Source organism: Trematomus bernacchii, unplaced genomic scaffold, assembly GCF_902827165.1.
Source record: "Trematomus bernacchii unplaced genomic scaffold, fTreBer1.1, whole genome shotgun sequence".
NCBI classification, from domain to species: Eukaryota; Metazoa; Chordata; class Actinopteri; order Perciformes; family Nototheniidae; genus Trematomus; species Trematomus bernacchii.
This window is the reverse complement of record NW_022987723.1, coordinates 1929272-1950093: the sequence shown is the minus strand read 5'-3', so window position 1 is coordinate 1950093 and position 20822 is coordinate 1929272. Positions and strand designations below refer to the sequence as shown.

The 20822-nt window shown below is 40.1% G+C and overlaps 1 protein-coding gene across 2 annotated transcripts in view; it reads left to right on the top strand.

Moving 5' to 3' along the window:
• sptb (spectrin, beta, erythrocytic) overlaps positions 1-19732 on the top strand; it is a 52590-nt gene extending 32858 nt beyond the window's left edge. For both annotated transcript variants that reach the window (XM_034144380.1, XM_034144381.1), the window contains 20 exons: positions 197-287; positions 679-825; positions 1628-1894; positions 2470-2694; positions 4115-4204; positions 4836-5126; positions 6668-6798; positions 7055-7259; positions 7972-8195; positions 9204-9354; positions 9926-10170; positions 10977-11115; positions 11477-11561; positions 12799-12995; positions 13166-13248; positions 13984-14047; positions 14713-14963; positions 16132-16305; positions 16747-16789; positions 17234-19732. In XM_034144380.1, coding sequence (XP_034000271.1) covers positions 197-287; positions 679-825; positions 1628-1894; positions 2470-2694; positions 4115-4204; positions 4836-5126; positions 6668-6798; positions 7055-7259; positions 7972-8195; positions 9204-9354; positions 9926-10170; positions 10977-11115; positions 11477-11561; positions 12799-12995; positions 13166-13248; positions 13984-14047; positions 14713-14963; positions 16132-16305; positions 16747-16789; positions 17234-17419 — 3289 coding nt within the window. In that variant the 3' untranslated portion in view covers positions 17420-19732. The remainder of the gene's footprint in view (positions 1-196; positions 288-678; positions 826-1627; positions 1895-2469; positions 2695-4114; positions 4205-4835; positions 5127-6667; positions 6799-7054; positions 7260-7971; positions 8196-9203; positions 9355-9925; positions 10171-10976; positions 11116-11476; positions 11562-12798; positions 12996-13165; positions 13249-13983; positions 14048-14712; positions 14964-16131; positions 16306-16746; positions 16790-17233) is intronic.
• The last annotated feature ends 1090 nt before the right edge of the window (positions 19733-20822 follow it).

Sequence of the window (20822 nt, the reverse complement as noted above, 5' to 3'; positions counted from 1 at the left end):
GAGACACTGATAACTCTTCTGGGTTACTGTGTCAGGTATTTTTCTGTGAGGGGGAGGAGCTCATGATAATAAATCATCCCTCTCAGTCATTCAGCGTTTCCTCCTGTTACGTCACTTACAGAAGTGTTGAATTACAAGAAACATCAGATCAGTCTTGGGTAGAATTGAAATGAAATTGCTTGTGTTTGACTTTCAGGCATAACAAGAATAAGAGGAGAGCCCAGGAGGTGTCAGAGAAGCTCAGAGACAACCGCGACCTGCAGCACTTCCTGCAAAACACCCAGGATGTGAGTTCACCGTCAGTTCACTGTTCCTGTAATCACTGGATAACATCAATTAGCACATTCATTATCAACTTCATTATATCTTCAATGAGAGCTGACACCACAGTGTTGATTACTGTACTCAATTGACGTTGTTTAAATCAACACAATGTGACTTTATTATTGTTATTTATATCTTCCCTATTTGGGATAGGGGTCCCATTTGGCTAATTGGTAAATGCTCTGTTTTCAAAAGATAAAGAAATAAATCCTTCTCAAAGAAAGTCACCCCTACACAAATCTAAAATGCTGACTTCCCAAAACTTTCCCAAGTTTTTTTTTAATATAGTGCATGCTTGAATCTTAGCTGTTGTTTTTCTGTTGTTGTTGCTAATCCTTCCTCTGTGTGCTTCAGCTGACTGTGTGGATCAACGAGAAGATGCTGACGGCTCAGGACACGTCGTACGATGAGGCCAGGAACCTCCACAGCAAGTGGCTGAAACACCAGGCCTTCATGGCTGAGCTGGCCTCCAACAAGGACTGGCTGGACAACGTGGACCAGGTTAGTAACGCGGTGTATGAGAGAAAGATTATGATATAAATCTACTTTTTATGACATGAATACCTGGACAATTGTGCTTAAAAGAACATGTATTGATAAAATATTGATATAGGGGATGGGGTTGAAGAAGTGATTCATAGTCAGAGTATAACCTACAGTAGATGGCGCTCAGCACATCTCAGTTTGGAGAGACAGAGGGAGCTGAGGCACTGAAGCAAAGCAATGTACTCCTGTGGACGGGCATATGAACAAAACATATTTTAGCAACCTAAAATACTCAAATAACAATTCAAATTCACGGTATACCTTGAATATTTTCGCAGCTTTAACTTGTTGTGCCTCAATCAGTTTGAATGTTATTGTGAGTTTGAATCAACCAAGGACACAAAACAACACAAACAAACTGACTGATCGAGGCAGTGGCACACCAGAAACCCCTGTTTTATCGAGATAATTTGATTGTTTTGTCAAAGTAGTTTGGTGGCTTTAGCAAGAGCATCATGAAGTTAGTTCCACGTCAGAAAGGACTGCACATGGCTAATCTTGTGTGCCAGTAGTCCTGTCTATCCCTCCAAACTCCATGCCAACTACCGTCTACTGTATGTAATACTTTGACTAAGTACCTTGTAAAACACGATAAAACGTCAAAGCAATACCTTTGATTTCTCCTTATTTGACAAACATTACTAGAAACTATTTTCTTCTTTTTTACTTCTTTGAAAGACTTCAGGTGATATTTGATCTCAAGTGTAGCATTTCTTAGTAACATCATCATCATCCCTCTTTGTTTTGCTGCATGCAGGAGGGTCAGGAGCTCATGGAGTCCAAACCTGAGCTGGAGCCCATCGTGAAGGAGCGTCTGGACAAACTTCACGAGCTGTGGGACACGCTGGAGTCCACCACCCAGGAGAAGGCTCGTCTGCTGTTTGATGCAAACCGCTCTGAGCTTTACGACCAGAGCCTCACGGACATGAAGACGTGGCTCGGGGGTCTGAAGCAGCAGCTGCAGAGCGGGGAGGAGGACGTCAAAGACCTGACGAAAGCCAACATCCTGCTCAAGAAGCATCAGGTCTGCGTCTCTGCAGAAAACACTACATATTAGATTTGTCCACAATACACATTCTTAATCAGGTGTAGTTCAATCTCACCGGAGCTCATGTGATTCTTTAGGATGAACTTTGAGCCAGTTTTTGTCATTTAGAGATGGAAAGCAAAATATATGCATACAAATGAGACAGTGGTCTGTAATGATTGTATGTTCAAAGAGAACAAATAATTACAAAGAACACAAACAAACAATAACAACGACCAAAGTAATCCCCTACATTCACTGCCAGTGAGCCTCATACACATAATTATTTACCAGGAACATTATTCAATGTAAAGTCTTAATGACAAAAAACATTTGACTTCTTGGTCAGAACAACTACTGTAGCACACCATAAGTCTTCTAAATGATATAACAGTTTGTGTAGCATTGGTCAAAGTTTCATGATATCAGCAGCTTGAAAACAGCGGCTAAGCAGGGTTTGAATTAAATAACAGCATGACAACTTGTGCTTGGTTTACCCTCCACTACATCCTGATTAGGCTTCTTGAAAGGCTATTCATCTTTGTTGCTGTAATGGTGTCTCTCCACGGCAGATGACGGAGAACCAGGTGCGTGAGCGGGCGCGGGAGCTGGAGGAGCTCCAGGAGGCGGTGAGGAAGCACGGGGGTGGCAGGGAGGAGCAGCCGGAGCTGGAGGCGGAGCAGCAGGCCCTGCAGAGCGGCTTCCAGCAGCTCCTCACCCCTCTGGCGCAGCGCAGGGGCAAGCTGGAGGCCGCCAAGGCCCAGCACCAGTTCTACAGAGACCTGGCCGACGAGCTCGTAAGCATGGACTTATATTTCTGTCATGTCTCGGAAGATTCTTTAAAGGTCACCTATTATGCAAAATCCACTTTTTCATGTCTTTTATTCATAAACATGTGTCCCCTCTGTGTAAAGAGACTCTGAAAGTTTCAGGAGAAAAGATTCTCTCACTTTTTGTCCTGATCCATTTATATAAAAACCTGTCTGAAAATGAGCTGATCAGATTTTGGCCACTTTATGATGTCATCACGATTTTTTGGCTTGTGTAACCATTAGCCAATCAGCAACCAAGTTAACCCCCCCCCACCTCATCACCTGAATCTCCTCCTAGAGCACCATTGTGTTCTTTTTAACCAAATATCTCTCAGAGGCGCGTGGGGAGGGGCTCCTTATTTTCATCTAAAGTAACAGACAGAGAATCAGCTCTTTTGAAACAGGGCTGAAACAGAGGGGATTATGGGATGCTGCAATGATCTGTTTGGTGTTTCAGCCAAACACTTCAGAGACATGTTTGTATATATCTGAGACCTATAATATATTGATGAAAAACAGTATGCTAGGGGACCTTTAAGTCTCTGTGCGCCCCTGTGTGTCACCAGGTCCTGATTGTGTCCACCTGTGCCCCCTCACCTCGTGTATATATTGTCCTAGTCTCCCTTTCTCTTGTGCCAGTTCGTCTTGTTGTGTCACGTAGACTACCAGCACCTATCGCCAAGCCAGGATCATTGTTCTGCCCAGTGCCTTTTTCCTCTATTGAGTGTTTTTGTTTTCCCACACCTTAAGTGACGTGCTTTCCTCTATTGAGTGATCTTTTGTTTGAAACCTTGTATACTGTGCCAAACCCAGTAAAGGACCTCATTTTGAAAACACCCTTCTGTGTCGAGTTGTGCGTTTGGGTTCATGCCTCAGAGTTTGGTTTTGACAATTTGAGAGCAAAATTAAACATTTAAACTCCCTGCTCTCACAAAATGATAGATAGCACATAAATTAAATAAGCGATGTGGGATTAATGTTGGCTTTTGAATGACAGCAAGAGAACACCTTTTGGGAAATATTGAAGACCGAACTTGAGAGGGGTTTCTTCCCCCAAAATGTTAACTTATTAATTTGAAAAGTAGGTTTTCAATTACAGTGTGTACACTTAGTATGCAGCATAGTAAGACCTCCAGCTCTTTCCATGAAATGGACTCTGCAGGTGGGTCTGTGTAAAAAAGCTTTAATCCCTTATTGGTTTCACCGCCTAAATCCACTTTAGTCAGATGGAGGAGATGGTTTAAAAAACGATATTTACTGTTTGAGATGTTGAAGACCTTCTTTAATTTTTGATACTGTGTGCACACTGTTAGATTCTGAATGTTCAGCTGTTCCTCAAAGGAAACCAGTCTCTACTTTTTACTCTTTGCCCTAATCTTGTATTTCTCCTCCTCTTCTCTCTCAGCTCTGGATTGAGGAGAGGATGCCCCTGGCAATGTCACAGGAGCACGGCCACAATCTTCAAACTGTGCAAATGCTGCTGAAAAAGAATCAGGTGAGGGTTTTTTCCCTGCAGGAAACCGTGCTGCTACTAAAAATTCTTACTTTCAACATTTCTTCCCATCTTTTATTAATCTGGAATTGTTTTCTGGATGTAGGTTTATAAAATGTCAGAAAATAATAGAAAATGCCGCTCTCAGTGTCCTGAAGCCTAACTCTTCCAAATTCCCCAGTTTATATATGGCCATAAATCATCCTACTTTAGAAGCTGGAGCAAGTGCTTGAAAATGTTTCATTCTTTTTTAATGAAAAAAATCCCGAAACAAAAAGCAAAAAAAACCATCTCCTTATATATAGTTTTTGTGGGATAAGACCTTTCCTCTACATAATATCAGCTGGTCTGAGGTATTTTTTAAGATATGGTTACATCACAAAAATCACAAGAAAGCTCTACGGCACTCGTTTTAAGCAATGAATTGTCTCCATTGTAATGTAATGGTAATTTAAGACCAAAACGCGTTCAGCATCAAGCTTTCATCAGGGAGTGAAGACTACGTTTGTTTGTTTCCATTTCCACAAAGGATTGATGTGTGAACTAAAATAGATGTTGCTGGGGAGGTTTAGAGACACTTGGCCACCATCATATCGTCTCCAATACACTCACTGTCTCTCTCTCTGCCCATCAGACGCTGCAGAGGGAGATCGAGGGCCACCAGCCTCGAGTGGAGGAGGTGTTGGAGCGAGGGAGGAGGATGTCGGCGGCCGCCAGCGCAGAGGGCCGACCGGAGGCTGAGCGAATCACAGAGCAGCTGAAGGACCTGGAGGAGGCGTGGGCCCGCCTCCAGGACGAGATGACCAATCGCAGAGAGAGGCTGAAGGGCTCCAGCTCCGCCCAGCACTACTACAACGACGCGGATGAGGCCGAGGCCTGGATCGGAGAGCAGGAGCTCTACATGATCGCTGACGAGAAGGCCAAGGTGAGGAGAGGAACGTGGTGGAACGCAAACCATTTTTTAACAATATTTTTATTGAAGTTTTCAAATATAACGAACATTACACATACATAAAACGGTCGGTCTAGGTGGCAGATACAGTGTACTGTACAATCAAATGAATAGGCATGTAAATAAACACAGGTCAGTATACAGATGATAAAGGGATAACAAAATACAGAAAATTCAAGAAATCTGAAAGAATATGACATGGAACGCAACATTACTTAAAGGGGACCTATCATGCAAAATGCACTTTTGTACGTCTTTTATACATGAATATGTGTCCCCGGTGTTCCAGGGAACTCACCAAGTGTCAGAAAACACAACCCTCTCTATTTTCCTCCATACCTAAATCTCTAAAAAAGGGGCTGCAACGGATCTGATAAAAACTGATCCAGATTTGAACACTGTCCTGACGTCAGGACGGTGGCGCTACGGCTATTGGGCCAACTCCACCAATCAGGAGGAGACAGCCACGGCCATTGCCGTTCGAAAGCGCTGGAGACGCTGTAGTACATATGCCAGGCCTGTAGGTGGTGCTGTTCTCACAGAATCAACCCTTGCAAAAACAGAGCTAACATTTTTCAAATTGAGCAAAATGAGGCATGGCTAAAATGCATGATCTGTTTGGTATTTTGAAAAAAAAAAGTATAAATATGCCTTATATAGGTATGGTCCTACACTATATTATTCAAATATAGCATGATAGGTCCACTTTAAGTACAATTTTTAGTTATTTGTAATTTAATATTTCAATTTCCTGCTACTTTCTGCTTCCACTCTTCCACATTTCAGAGTCGAATATTATACCTTTACTTTACTACATGTATTTGATCTAGTTACTTTGAATATCCAGTATAATTCTACACAATAAACATAATCAACAAATAATTTGTAGGTTAAGATAAAACTGTATTGACCCCTATATAGTAAAATGAGCCCCACCTTTACTAGCTGCTATTAAAGTGATGAGCACATTAATGCATTTACTATATTACAATAATATAATGTAAAATATTCTAAAGTGGGCAGAACGAGTACTTTTACTTTTTATACTTCATGTTCATTTTGATACTAATTATTCTAATATCTACTCAAGTATATATATATAATATCTACGCGTTATGAATTTAGGACTTTTACTTGTTATGGAGTATTTTAAGACTTCTTCCACCTCTGGGAGCAGAGCAGAGAACCGCAAATGTCTGAAATATATCATTTAAAAAAGGCACATCATGTTCAAGTAGCACTGTGTGCATTATCATGATGACATGGTTACAGTTTTTTTCAATTAAGTAGACACCATTTTTGAAAGTGGCCCCCCTCTATTGAGAGATAGTAGTATTTTGTTTTGCTTTGATGTGCATCCTTATCTTTTTCGCATAATTGTACTATTTTATTTCTACTCTCCTCATTACATTACATTTCATTTCAGCTGCACTCAAAAAAGCAATAATCCTGCAAGCTTCAAATAAATCAATCCTTAATTAGTGCTCTTCTTCCACTTTATTCCATGTGTGCAGGACGAGCAGAGTGCCATGCTGATGCTGAAGCGCCATTTGGTCCTGAAGCAGAACGTGGACGACTACGCCGACTCCATTCAGAGTCTGGCTGACCGAGCCCAGAGGATGTTGGCTGAGGACCATCCTGATGGGTTTGTGATGGATCATTTGTTGTAAACACTGAAAAAAAATGTAATCTGACGATGCTAATTCACTCATGTTGTCCCAGTCAGTTGTGGTTCTGGATGATAAGAGAGACAAGCATGTAAAGTGTGATAATTCATGTGTCCTAATCACACGCCTCATCTAGAGTAAACCCAAATCCAATCTCTTTACCATTTTCTCATTTTCCCCTCGTCCTCTATGCATCTCATTCCCCTCCATCCTCTCCCTCTGCTCTGTCTGCAGAGAGGAGATCATCAGGCGACAGGGTCAGGTGGATAAGCAGTACGCGGGGCTGAAGGAGCTGGCGGAGGACCGCAGGCTGAAGCTGGACCACACCTACCACCACTTCCTGCTGAGCCGAGAGGTGGAGTACCTGGAGCAGTGGATCTCAGAGAAAGACGTGGTGGCCTCCTCGCAGGAGATGGGCCAGGACCTGGACCACGTCACGGTATTCATCACACACACATGAGGGAAATATCAACATTTTAGCAAATACAGAGGGAGAAACTTAACGAGACACTGGCCACAAAATAAAGTTCACTAGGACTTCATTTGTGCCAGCATGCAAGAAACCTTCAGGATCATATTTCACTCAAATTTGCTTTTTATCATATAGATATAAAAGAAAGTGCAAACGTTTCTCTGTTAAAGCAAGAAAAGGATATTAATACTTCTACTGTATATCAAGCAGTTGGTTTGATCTATTTGATTGTTTTATATATATTTATAAATCATTTTAAATTATTTTGTTGCATCATTCTCAAATTGTTACTGTTTACAATGTGTCTTATTATCAGCCTTAAGTTGCACTTGTATAAAAGATGCTATACTAATACATTTTGATTGATTGATAAACTGTAGTTGAGGTGCTCATACACACATTTAGGTGCGAGGCTCACTGACTAGAGTTCTTACATCAAAGGGGAACTCAAAATCAAAACAAGCAACGAGCAAATTATAGAAATGTTTCATAAACCACAAAAGAACATTATATTTTTCTTGTATATTTTAATTAATTTAGGTGTAAAGTGATCTGTTCTTGTTAACGGATACTAAATGTTATTATTTTCCCTTAATCCCGAACGTGCACAATTTACAAAATGCAAATCCATCTTCCATACTAGTACTTCTTTATGAGCATTTCTGTCTTTTCCCTTCAGCGTCTGAGGGATAAGTTCAGGGAGTTTGCGCGGGAGACGGGGATGGCGGGTCAGGACCGAGTGGACATGGTGAACGAGACGATAGACGACCTGATCGAGGCGGGCCACGCCGAGGCGGCCACCATGGCGGAGTGGAAGGACGCCATCAACGAGAGCTGGGCCGATCTGCTGGAGCTCATCGACACGCGCTCCCAGCTCCTCACCACATCCTACGAGCTGCTCAAGTACGGACAAAAATATGAAAAAATGCACCAGAAAAAACAAGTTATCTGCATTGATCATATCGGGATTTTGTTTCTAAACCTGCAATACAACATCAGAATCAGAATACCTTTATTAGTCCCACAGAGGGGGACATTTACATTGTTACAGCAGAAAAGAGCCAAAGACAGCTTAAAAAAAACGACATATATATGTTAATAATTTAGTTTTTGGGAGAAGGGGTGGGATTAAATAAGTGTAAACTTTTCAGATGTGTAATTAAGTAGATCATTTGTTTATATAACTTAGAATTCATATTTTTGTATATGAATTTGACACTGCTTAATTTGGTATTGTATAATAATTCTCATGTTACTTTCTTTTTGAAAGTGGCCCCCCCCTCTATTGAGAGCTAGTAGTATTTTGTTTTGCTTTGATGTGCATCCTTATCTTTTTCGCATAATTGTACTATTTTATTTCTACTCTCCTCATTACATTACATTTCATTTCAGCTGCACTCAAAAAAGCAATAATCCTGCAAGCTTCAAATAAATCAATCCTTAATTAGTGCTTGTTACATTTTTGTATTATTGTTTTACACATTTGAAATAAATCTAATCAAATAAAAGAAAATGTTACCTAAGTAGCATGCATAAAAGAAAAAGTTACACAATTTACAAAAAACAAATCCTGTAATAGTTCTGAGGATTTAGCAGCCAGGTATATATCGCACAGTTATTAACGGCATATATATATATATATATATATATTGCACATATTGCACATAGTTGGTGGTTAACAACAAGGAGTGTTACAGTCTGTGTTGTTGTGTGTGGGGGTCTGCTAGGAGCCGTGCTGGTTATATAGTCTGTGTTGTTGTGTGTGTGTGTGGGGGGGGTCTATTAGGGGCCGTGCTGGTTATATAGTCTGACCGCTGCAGGAAGGAAGGACCTGCGGTATCTCTCCGTGAAGAGGTTTAAACATATGATGAAACACACAGAGGAGCCTGAGAGATTGATTTTTGTTTTCAGGTACTATGATGATGGAAAGGAGTTAGTGGCTCAGATCCACGACAAGCAGAAAGAGCTGCCTGAAGATGTGGGAGAGGACTTCAGTAAAGCCGAGTCCTTCCACAGGATGCACGCCGCCTTCGAGAGAGACATCACTGCTCTCGGCAAACAGGTGAGGATCGGGCCTTTTAATCTGAGGGAACCCAGCAGGCAGGAGAGGAGGCACACTTTGAGGATGTAAACCTGGTGGGAGGAGAGAGTAATGCAACACTTAAGTCATCAATGGTCCAATGTTTGTTTTCTTACATTTTTTCCAGCCTCTTAATCCTATTGCTCTAGGCTGAACCATCATATGATCTGATTAAAAAAACTAAAGCTGCAGTAATCAATATTTCTTCAGCATCACCCTACACTGCAGTTTTCCCTCTGATCTATCCCTTACATATCTTTGAGTAACACTTGTGAAAGTTGCATATTGGGCCAAGTTTTTGATCCAAACTAGTTCTGATGTCACACAATCCTGCTCTTGTGTTCACATGATAAACTCAAATGTATTCTGAGTAATGAGAAAACTCTCCTGCCTTCAGCAGTTTAATGTGAAACAGCCTTTTAGTGTCATCTCTGGAGATACAGTACTCTGCACAGTGAATGTCAAACATCCATCTAAAGTAGCGAAAACCAAAACACTAGAGGACGACTTTAACTTCATTGATTTGACTCCTGCTTCGTCCTCCTTCCTCCAGGTTCAACACTTCCAGGAGACCGCCTCACGGCTGCATGCCCAGTACGCAGGCAGCCAGGCGGACACCATCCAGGCCACAGAGCGAGAGGTGCTGGAGGCCTGGAGGGGCCTGCTGGACGCCTGCGATGGCCGCCGAGCACAGCTGGTCGACACCGCTGAGAAGTTCCGCTTCTTCACCACGGTGCGAGACCTGATGGCGTGGATGGAGAGCATCATCCAGCAGATAGACACTCAGGAGAAACCCAGGTGAGACCCAGTGCTCGGACAATGGCTTCACAGCTTTGTTACAGGTCAACAATGTGACACAATTACTGGACATAAAAAACACACTGTTTTCACACACACATGTAAATAATATGTATATGACCAAATATGTATGTTCATTTGAATTCAATTCTTATTTTATAGTTATTTTATCATTTTAAATTGAAAACTAAACTGAATTTCCCCACGGGGATTAGTAAAGGTCCATCCATCTTATCTTATCTTATCTTATCTTATCTTATTAGATGCATTCAGTACATTTTATATACATTTTTATTTCTGCTAATTCCAAAAGAGCAAGGGGAAGCATCTGATTTCTGATTCACACAGATGGAAAAACAAACCTGAAACCATGCCCTTTGAGTGTTTGAGTTTTTTTATTCACATCATTTTAAAAAAGTCAATAGAAATGTCGAATTTATTTTTTTGTGGGTGGAGAGAAATAAAAAAAGCCCTCCAACCAAAACCATACCTGAGTTAAATACATATTTACGAGTATTTATGAGTACTTTTTTTATACATATTCTTTTTCGATTTTTGTTTGTTGCGTCATAGTATGTCAATATAATTTCTCTTAAGACATTTACATTTTTTAGCTTTGGAAAAATATCTCTTTATGAGACTTTTTATTTTACTGGTAGGATTGATATAACACAACTACATTAAACAACACTGAAATCTTGCCTGGTAACAACCTTTGCAGTTCCAGTCCCTACCAACAGAGGTAGATAAACTTCAAGCATTACTGTACATGTTATGACTTTCTATCCTCCCCTCCTCTGCATCAGGGATGTCTCGTCCGTGGAGCTCCTGCAGAAGTACCACCAGGGGATCCGCTCGGAGATCGAGGCCAGGGGAGGCAAATTCACCGACTGCATAGACCTGGGGAAAGCCCTGCTGACGCGAAAGCACCGAGACTCTGCTGAGGTGAGGCTTCGGCAGCACAGACAGCTTCTTTTCATCCTCAGCTGGGCCTTAAATGGCTGCTTTCATTAGATTTAATTACTTTTCTGGGAGAGATTGTTCTTGTCTGGCACAATGGAACCAATTGGATTGCCACGAAAGAAAAATTTCCACTCATCTTTCATTCATCAGGGGGACTATAAGGCACACTCTAATTAGAAATGGAAAAGCCAAAGAATTTTAATGAGCAATTGACCCGGGCCTGAATTTAATGTGCCGTTAATTACTTCACAATACTAGTTCTTAGAGGATAATAGCCGGTCTCTGTGCTGAGTTGTTTAATATTACTGATATGTAACTGCGACTGTATAACTGCTTGTGCCAGATCAAAGAGAAGATGGTGCAGCTGATAGACAAAAGGAAGGAGATGATGTTCAAGTGGGATGACAGATGGGACTGGCTCAGACTCTGTGAGTAAAAATACACCAACCTCCACCCGAAAAACAAATCCTGAACATGAATAATCTCACACATCTATGGTAAACTGCCAAATGCCATGACACTAACAAATGTGAAAGCTCATAAACAGTATATACACACATTTACACATGTAATAGCACTGCCACAAATACAAAGATGTTCTATGATTGTGTTTCAATACAATATGTATTTTCTCTTACACCGAGAGATTCAACTCACTTAACTTTGGAATCAGAGTTTAATTTATTACATTTTAATACAGCTTTCTGTTCTGTGAACGTCAGGTTGAAGTCTAGAGAAGTGTTGCTACATTTACAGAAAAGGAGTGTAATATATTTCTGACAATGTCCTCCCGTTCTTAAATGTTCTCCACGTCTTGACATGTTTTCCCCTCAGTTTCAAAGAATAAGTGCTCTACCTTTTAAAAAAATGATCTCACTTTTTAATAGAAGTCTGCCTTCCAAAAGGTTTTGTAATGTTACTTTTAAAAATGGCTACACAGTGCAATTTTCAGCCCGTAACATGAACTTTCAACTACATTTTCCCATTATAAACGCCCCCATAAAATAGTCTTTAAGTCCAAAATATATTGATATATTCATGTGACTGTATGAACAGTATGGTTCAAATTATGGCCAGCATTAATATTCATGGATACTTTCTTTTGAAATTGCTTGACTGTAAGGGCTACACTGTTAGCGCTCTCTTAAAGGTCCCCTATTACACTGTTTTTCCTCAATATATTATAGGTCTCAGATATATACAAAACATGTCTCTGAAGTGTTTGGCTCCAAACACCAAACAGATCATTGCAGCATCCCATAATCCCCTCTGTTTCAGCCCTGTTTCCAAAGTGCTGATTCTCTGTCTGTTACTTTAGATGAAAATAAGGAGCCACTCCCCACGCCCCTCTGAGAGATATTTGGGTAAAAAGAACACAATGGTGCTCTAGGAGGAGATTCAGGTGATAAGGGGGGGGGGTTACCTTGGTTGCTGATTGGCTAATGGTTACACAAGCCAAAAAATCGTTATGACATCATAAAGTGGCCAAAATCTGATCTCATTTTCAGACAGGTTTTTATATAAATGGATCAGTACAAAAAGTGAGAGAATCTTTTTTCCTGAAACTTTCAGAATCTCTTTCCACAGAGGGGACACATGTCGATGAAGAAGAGACATGAAAAAGTGGATTTTTCATAATAGGTGACCTTTAATGATGTCTTGCAGTGCTGGAGGTGTGTCAGTTTGCGCGGGACGCCTCGGTGGCCGAGGCCTGGCTCATCGCTCAGGAGCCCTACGTGTCCAGCAGAGACCTCGGACACACTGTGGACGAGGTGGAGAAACTCATCAAGAGGCACGAGGCCTTCGAGAAGTCCACCGCCACTTGGGAAGAGCGCTTCTCCGCACTAGAACGCCTCACTACGGTATGCACGAACAACACAATGGAAAAATCTTACCTAAAGAGTTACACTACAACTTTAACTACAAATATTAGGTTCATGAGACTGAGGATGGTAATGTGTGATATAATCTTACTTAATTGATTAAAACTGATTAAAAAATTAACTGATTTCAATTCACTTATGTGTTGCAGATGGAGTTGTTGGATTTGAGGAATCAGCAACAGGAGATGGAGAGGTTCATTCAAGAAGAGAAACTCTCTGATAAGGACAGCAGGTACACACACTCACAAATGTATAGAGATATATTTATATACTGTACATCATAGGTTCTCAAAGTGTTTATGACTGCATGCCAATGTAGAGTATATTGACAAACATAGGACCACACAGAAAAATGATTACACACTTCAATTAGAAAATGTGAAAAAGTCCTAGTAAAGTTTGTTGGAAAAGTTCATATATGTAGGAAAATGAACCATAAAATGTAAACAAATAAATAATAAAAGACACAGGATAGTATGTTGAAACAAGTCATAAAAAAGCATAGCATAGTATATTTTGGTTGCAGTGTAGTATGTCGAAAAAGGTCATAGTATAGCAGGTCAACAAAAGTCATATTGTTAAAATGTCATAGACAATATTATTATAGTATGTCATCAAAATAATTTAAAAAAGTTTCAAGTATGTATAAATAAAACATGTATTGGTATAGTATGAAGACACTCAGTTTGAGGCTGTAGCAGAGTAATGCATTACATGTTAGCCATTGAAGGACAAAGAAATGGACTGGGTATGATTAAAATTAAAAAACCCAGATTTAATGTCACATGTCCTTTGAGAAACGATGTGCTCCTTTGCATTTAGGAATACACACATGCATACAAACAATCCTCACAAACATCCTAAAAAAGTACAAGCTGTTCTGTTACATTTTCTTCCTGCACACATTGTTGCTTGGCTGCTTAAAAGTCTCTCCTCCTCCGACCCCATGCCGCTCTCTTCCCTCCAGGAGAGAAGACACAGGTTTTGTAGAAGACTCTTCACAGCTCTGCACCATTGAGGATCAGACTCTGGTTAGTAACTACCCTCACTCTGCTCCTCTACCTGTTGGGAGCATGTTTAAGCAAATACAATCAGCCTTTCTTCTCCTTTATTTTAAATACCTACTTTACTTACTTGCTATTAAAGAAAAGAAATGTGACTGTGTTCAGACCCTATTTCAGCACTTTGTAAAGATAAACACGGATTCATACATCACTGCTTCCCCTCCATTCATGTTTTGTTCTGCCTTCTTCCCCTTCTCCATCAGTCTGGTTTTGGTGCAGTCGAGCCCATCACTTTCACTTTTCACTTTTTAGAGGCTTCATTGATTTCAGGCACATCAATTACAGAGAAAAACATGCATGTACATGTTACTGTTTTTAAAAAAACAACACAATTATACCCCTATTACATCAAAATGTTTAGTTTTTTTCAACAACAATTCATTTAAAGTGCATCCATCAGTTCTTTTGTTAAAAATATGTCATCAATTCTCCACATGATTTTAATTGCGGCATCCTTAAACTCCACTCTGTCCCTGAGAATGTAGTCACGGACCATTGTGAGGCCAACCTTTACCACTGACTGTGCGGACATGTAGCATTTCTTAAAGGCGGTTAAGTTCCTTCCAAATTCCTTCTTTCAAGCAATTCATTACAGCCTTTTTTGTTTCTGCCTTCTTCCCCTTCTCCATCAGTCTGGTTTCGGTGCAGTTGAGCCCAGTTCAGGTCAGCTGGAGGAGACGGCCGGTGACTCCACGGTGCCCATCGAGTCCGATATGAGGGAGAGTGGTTCTCTGGAGCTGGACCCCTCTGTGTCAGCAGCGATGGAGCCAGAGAGGGCGGCCACCATGCCCCTGGAGACCCTCAGAGCCCAGACGGTGCTGCAGGAGGGCATGCTGGGACGCAAACACGATGTGGATGGCTCAGGAAAGAGGGCTTCAAATAGGTAAGAGCATAGGAAAAACTGTTTTTGCATTTTTGCGCATTTACCAAATGTTTAATAGTCTTTACATCAATACCCATTCCAGACATTCAGTTCTGTGAAATAGGAAAATATATTACCACACAGGAAAAGTTACCAACTTTCTTTATTCATCACAGTTAAGTCTGTATAGGGAGGCTGTGGCTCAGTGGAATAGTGCGCTGAATTTAGTGCGCTGAACTTTGAATCAAGGGATAGCAAGTTCCAGTCCCACTGCAGTCAGCATGTCGTTGTGTCCCTGGGCAAGACACTTCACCCCAAATTGCTCCTGTGGGGATTGTCCACAGTACTGAATGTATGTAAGTCGCTTTGGATAAAAGCGTCTAACAAGTGACATGTAATGTATTCTTTCTTTCTTTCATTATTCTTTAAGCTAAGCTACATATCAAACACACAATCAATATGCAGTTAAACAGCTATACCAAGCAGCAACAATAAGTACAGAGGTTTCTACATTCCTATATATTTAATTTGGGAGGGATTAAACAACTCAAGCAAGTTTCAAGAGTTCTCTTTAGATTTCCGTATTCTAAAGAAATGAACATATTTAAAAAATAAACTCCTAGAAATATACAACTGTATTATAGCTGGTAAACAGTTTTTGAAAACTCTTTCAGTTTCAAGGTTTTTTAGTTTTTGCACATCAGCAATAACAAAATATGAACCATCTACTTTTCAAGTTGATTAAACAGGGGATAAAAGTCAGTTTGTTAACTAGCAAGCAACAAAATAAATCTAGCTAACAAACACTATTTACAGTTGTTACAGAGTAAAGAGCTGCTATCATTATTTTTAATTACAAAATGTAAGTCTTAAAGTCAAAGTCAACTTTAATGTCAATCTTTCAGTTTGTGTGTACAGACAGAGAGATCGAAATAACGTTTCCAACAATCCCGAATACAACAGCAAATTATACAAATATACACATATGTATACAAATATGTATAACATATGTATATCATATATACAATCAACAGACACATTTACATTATGCACACATTAAGATAAAAACACAACAATCAAATAACACTTCAATATCTATATGGAGTTAATGTGATGTTGTTGTTACTCTTAGCTACCTGAAATGATCAGTATAACACCCTCTTCCTCATCTTCCTCCTCCTCCTCGCAGGTCATGGACCACCTTGTTCTTTGTGCTGAAGCCAGAGCAGCTCTCAGCCTATAAGGATATGAAGACTTACAGCCATGGCATCACGTACCACGGAGAGAACCCTCTGTTCCTCAGTGACGCCAGCTGGGAGATCCTCAACATCTACAAGAAAAAGAAGAACATCTGCAAACTACGGTGAGAACCCTTTTCCTTCTGCCGGTTTTTATTTAAGGAATAGTATGACATATTGGGGAAATGTTCATTTGGGTTAGATGAGAAGTGTTTTGTTTTTGAGGGGGAATTATGTTCTCTCAGTCAAAAAATAGTCCCGCACGTGACCTCCTGTAAAACCACAACCGGTCTGTAGTCTGTATGCTAAGCTAAGCTAAGCTAAGCTAGAAGCTAATTGCTTCCAAAGGAGGGTTACTGCTGGTTTGAAACAAACATTAGGGATGTTTTTTCAATGATTATAAAGTAAGTTAGAGCGTCATAGGTTAGATCACTGAAATAAAATGTGTTTTTGGAAACTAGTTTACTATTCATGGTTCACTAAATGTCCAAATAGAAGTTCAAATAAAGCACTTTTCTTTCTGTATTTCACCGCACAACAACGTTTAATTTTCTTTCCTCTCTCAGCCTTTCAGACGGCAGTGAGTATTTGTTCCAGTGTAAAGACGAGGTGAGTTTTTAACCGTGAATGGATCAATAACTTATAACAGCTTTTCGTGAATAGCATGAGACTGGACTTGGCATGTGATTATATTATCTTTGACCTCATGTACTGTAAATAAATAGTTACAGGGTATAATCAATCCTGCAGACCATACATTCATATCTACATTTAGTTTTAAGAGCTATATTAGTTTGACATGTGTCACTAATTAAGTAAGTGTTTGACTTTAATGAGGTTATTCACATTTACATCCTGTAAGCGAAACTACCCAAGAGGGAACATTACAAGTGATAATAATCCACAGCAAGCTTGTTTTTATCTATATCAATCTAAATGTGTGAACCCTCTCCACTTGTTCATTCAAATAGACCAAGAGACAAAAACACACACTGCCCCTCCGGAGGTGGACTTCCCTCGCCTCTAAGCCTCTGTGTTTGCGTTTCATTTCAGGAGGAGCTCCAGCGTTGGAGCCAGGCCATGCAGAGGGCCGTCCAGCCCCTGGCAGCGGAGGAGGCGTCGGGGTCCTCGGGGGCCAAAACCCACAGCCTGCCCCCTCCCTCCTCCTCAGCTGCCCTGCCTGAGCCCAGCGCCGCCAAAAAAGAAAAGAAGTTCGGTCTCGCTGGCAAGAAGAAGTAAAGGAAGATGGGAGGCCAAAGGGAGGGGGGGAGGTTGTCATGGCAACCTGGAAAGAGAAAGTAGTATTTGTGTACAATCGGTCGAAGCCAGCTTTTTAATCACTAGGTTTTTTTAATATTATTTAGCGAGAATTATTGTAGTTTAGGTTAAAGCCATCACTATTTTGCCTGTATTTAAGCGTACTGTTGCAAAGGTCCACTTTTTTCTTTGTGTTCTTTATAACAAAATGCCAAATTCAAAGCAATTCAATTAAAGCACAGGAATGCTCCTTTTACACTCAACCAAAGAATGTTTGTTAAACTTTTATTTTGTTGCTTTTGCTGCAATTTTTAGCTTCAGTTCGGCAAGCTTTGATATAGCCATGTACAAAATGAAGGCCTGTAATGAACAAAGGGTGACTCAAGAGTACTGAGGAGTACTTTAATCATCCTGCCTTATACAATGGTTGTGAACTGTAATACTGTGCTATTTGAATTTGGAGCACTAAAGCTTGAGTGAGTTTAACAAGCTTTAGAAAGCTTTGTAAATGCGTTGTGAGGACTCGGTGATGAGTTAAGCGCAGTGCTGTACAGTGCACACACACACTAAGTGTCATTGCAGGCATGCAAAGTAAATGCTCTATGCACTGTGAAGAGGTTGACTGTTGAGATTTTTAATTGATGACATACGAGCAGTCATGAGGCGCCACTATCGGCTCTGAATACAGATCTGGTCCGGTTGTATTCTCAGCTGAACTGTGGCGGTAGTTATTTCTGTGAACTTGAAATATATTCAACACTTGTGTATTGAACCCTAAATTTCATATCTATTCATATATACAGTATATATATATATATCTACAGATGCATGAAGTATGTTTTACATTAGTTTGATATGGTGCTATTGTGATATTCTTGAACCTTCAGTCAAGAGCAACTTGACCCGCCTTATTTGTCTTTGACTTTGGCTTGTAAAGTCACACATATGGAAATGTGTTCTGTGAGCGTATATCTGAGGGTGTTTCATAGGAGAGCACATTGGATTGTGAAAAGTGAAGTCTGGTTCAATCTGACACGCAAACCCAAAACAACTGAGTTGTTTGCGCTCACAGAGACATAGATATTAAACAAAACAAAACCACTCCCATATATAGATTTAAGTTAGTTAAACAAAATTATTTCCGACTTATTTTGACTTATTTAAACTTCATTTTAGAAGAACATTTTTGCCTAAATAAGCTTGTTTTAATTTGTTCTTTAACTTTATGAAACACCCCTCTGATCTCACAAAACTACATCTTATTTGCCAGATAATGTTGTGGGTCAAATTAAAGCCATTGAAACTAGTTGCTCTTGTTAGGGCGGTAAAGGAGACTGGACCGTTATTCAAAAAGGTTTTCCGTTACAAGCCAAAGTCTAGGACAAGCTGTAGGTCAGATGAATCTCGACTGCTTTTCCAAACCACACAACAGGACCAGGCATGCTCTCTATCTGAAGCGATGATCAAACAGTAGCAGTGTGGAGCTGAGGGAATGTGTCTTTCAAATGAATGTAAAGGAGGAGAAGGAAGGGAGAATTAGGTACGTTTCAACAATAAAGCCATTATAGAATAAGACATTCTTATTGATATGCATACACAGGGAATACAGAGTATGTACAGAATGTGAAACTGCATTTATAATGTCCATTTGTCACACACACACACACACACACACACACACACACACACACACACACACACACACACACACACACACACACACACACACACACACACACTCCCACTGCCGTCTTGCCTTGTACTGTGGGCTCTGTCCCTGAACTACGACCCAACTCAAGTGACCTCAAAGGAACGATGGAAGTCAGGTGAAGAAAGATTAAAGACTGTTCAGCTCCAGAGGACATATGGTAGCACCACAATGATCTCTGTCCAACATATTTACATTTTTGATGTTCTTGTGGCCGCCTAAACAGGGAATACAGATATGTTCCTGTGTGCAGAGGGCCAGAGGAATATCACTCCTATGATGTACTGCTACTAGTACCAGTACTCCCATTTCTGTTATAAACGCACCTCTAAATGTTATGGGAAACTTGCATCACATGTACTAGATCTTGTTTTAATCTGTCACTATATCTACAGTAACTCAGATTCTGACACTTCCTACTCCGTCTCCTCCTCCATCCACTTTTATTCCTCCACTCCTGCCTTTTCTGTTCAGTGGTTTTTAATCTGCATTTTGTACTCTCTAGCTATGTAAAATATCCCAAAATGTTGGAAATATCAAATACATTTTGAGAGAATAAACTTTAAAATAAACTCCTTGAAACTATACGTGTTTGGGTTTATTTGACTGTCCCTTTTTTGAGTTTTAAAATTCATGTCCAGTGCTTGCCGGTTTCATTCTAAATGTTAATACAAAAAAGGTGTAATAAAATGAATTTCAGAATAGATTTATTGAATACAAACAAGGCAGGTGTGAAACAAAAGGCATTTTTTTTATCTGTTAACCAAGCTAATTTCAGATAAGACGAGCTGCATGTGAACATAATCAGAAATGGACAAAACGGGTGGATTTACATTCCAGTGGCTGTTGGTAAAACAATGAATAAACAGCCCGGAGACAGCGAGTCCGCCTCGGGCGACTCTAATTAGATCTCAGCTGACAAGTTACAGGCTGAACACTTACAGCAGGGGTGGGGAACCTTTTTCCTCTCAAGGGCCATTTCCATTTTTACAACATCCTCCGAGGGCCGTACAAATGATTGAACTCAACGTCTGCTTAAAAAAACTAAAATCACAGCCCATTCATTTCGCCTTTCTTTCATGCTGTGCAAAGGAAAAGCAACCTCTTAATCCAGATATTTTACCATGACTCGCGTATGCATGCACGTGCACGGTTGTGGCATGACCACCAAAACAGAAAGATATTGGACACAAGATGTGTGCAAATGTATTTAGTTTCATATCCATGTGAACATGATTTAAGTGGGGGTGGGACCTAACCTCCTCTAGGGGGGTCCGGGGGGCGTGCACCCCGGAGCAACATTAAGAGATCTATGGATACATCTCTCAACACCCATATGAAACAGAACTGTAAGCAGATTTTATTTTTCTTTATGGATATTTTACAAATCACTCTCCTTTCAAACTGTATTCTTGTTTATTAATAACAGCTTTTTTTTACTGTCATATAGTATTTTATACTAGTTTTTCCTTTATTCTCTTATTTTTTTATAACTATAATGATCATATAAAGATGTGCCTTTACCTCACTTGGTTGTAGAAAAAGCTTCTTATATTCGTTAGCATAGCTAGCTAACCAGATGCTAATAACAACAAAGTTATTGACTGTATGATCAGTATGACAGATGAACAGATCGCCACTGGGCTTTCAACTAAAGACACAGCCACGCAAAAACTA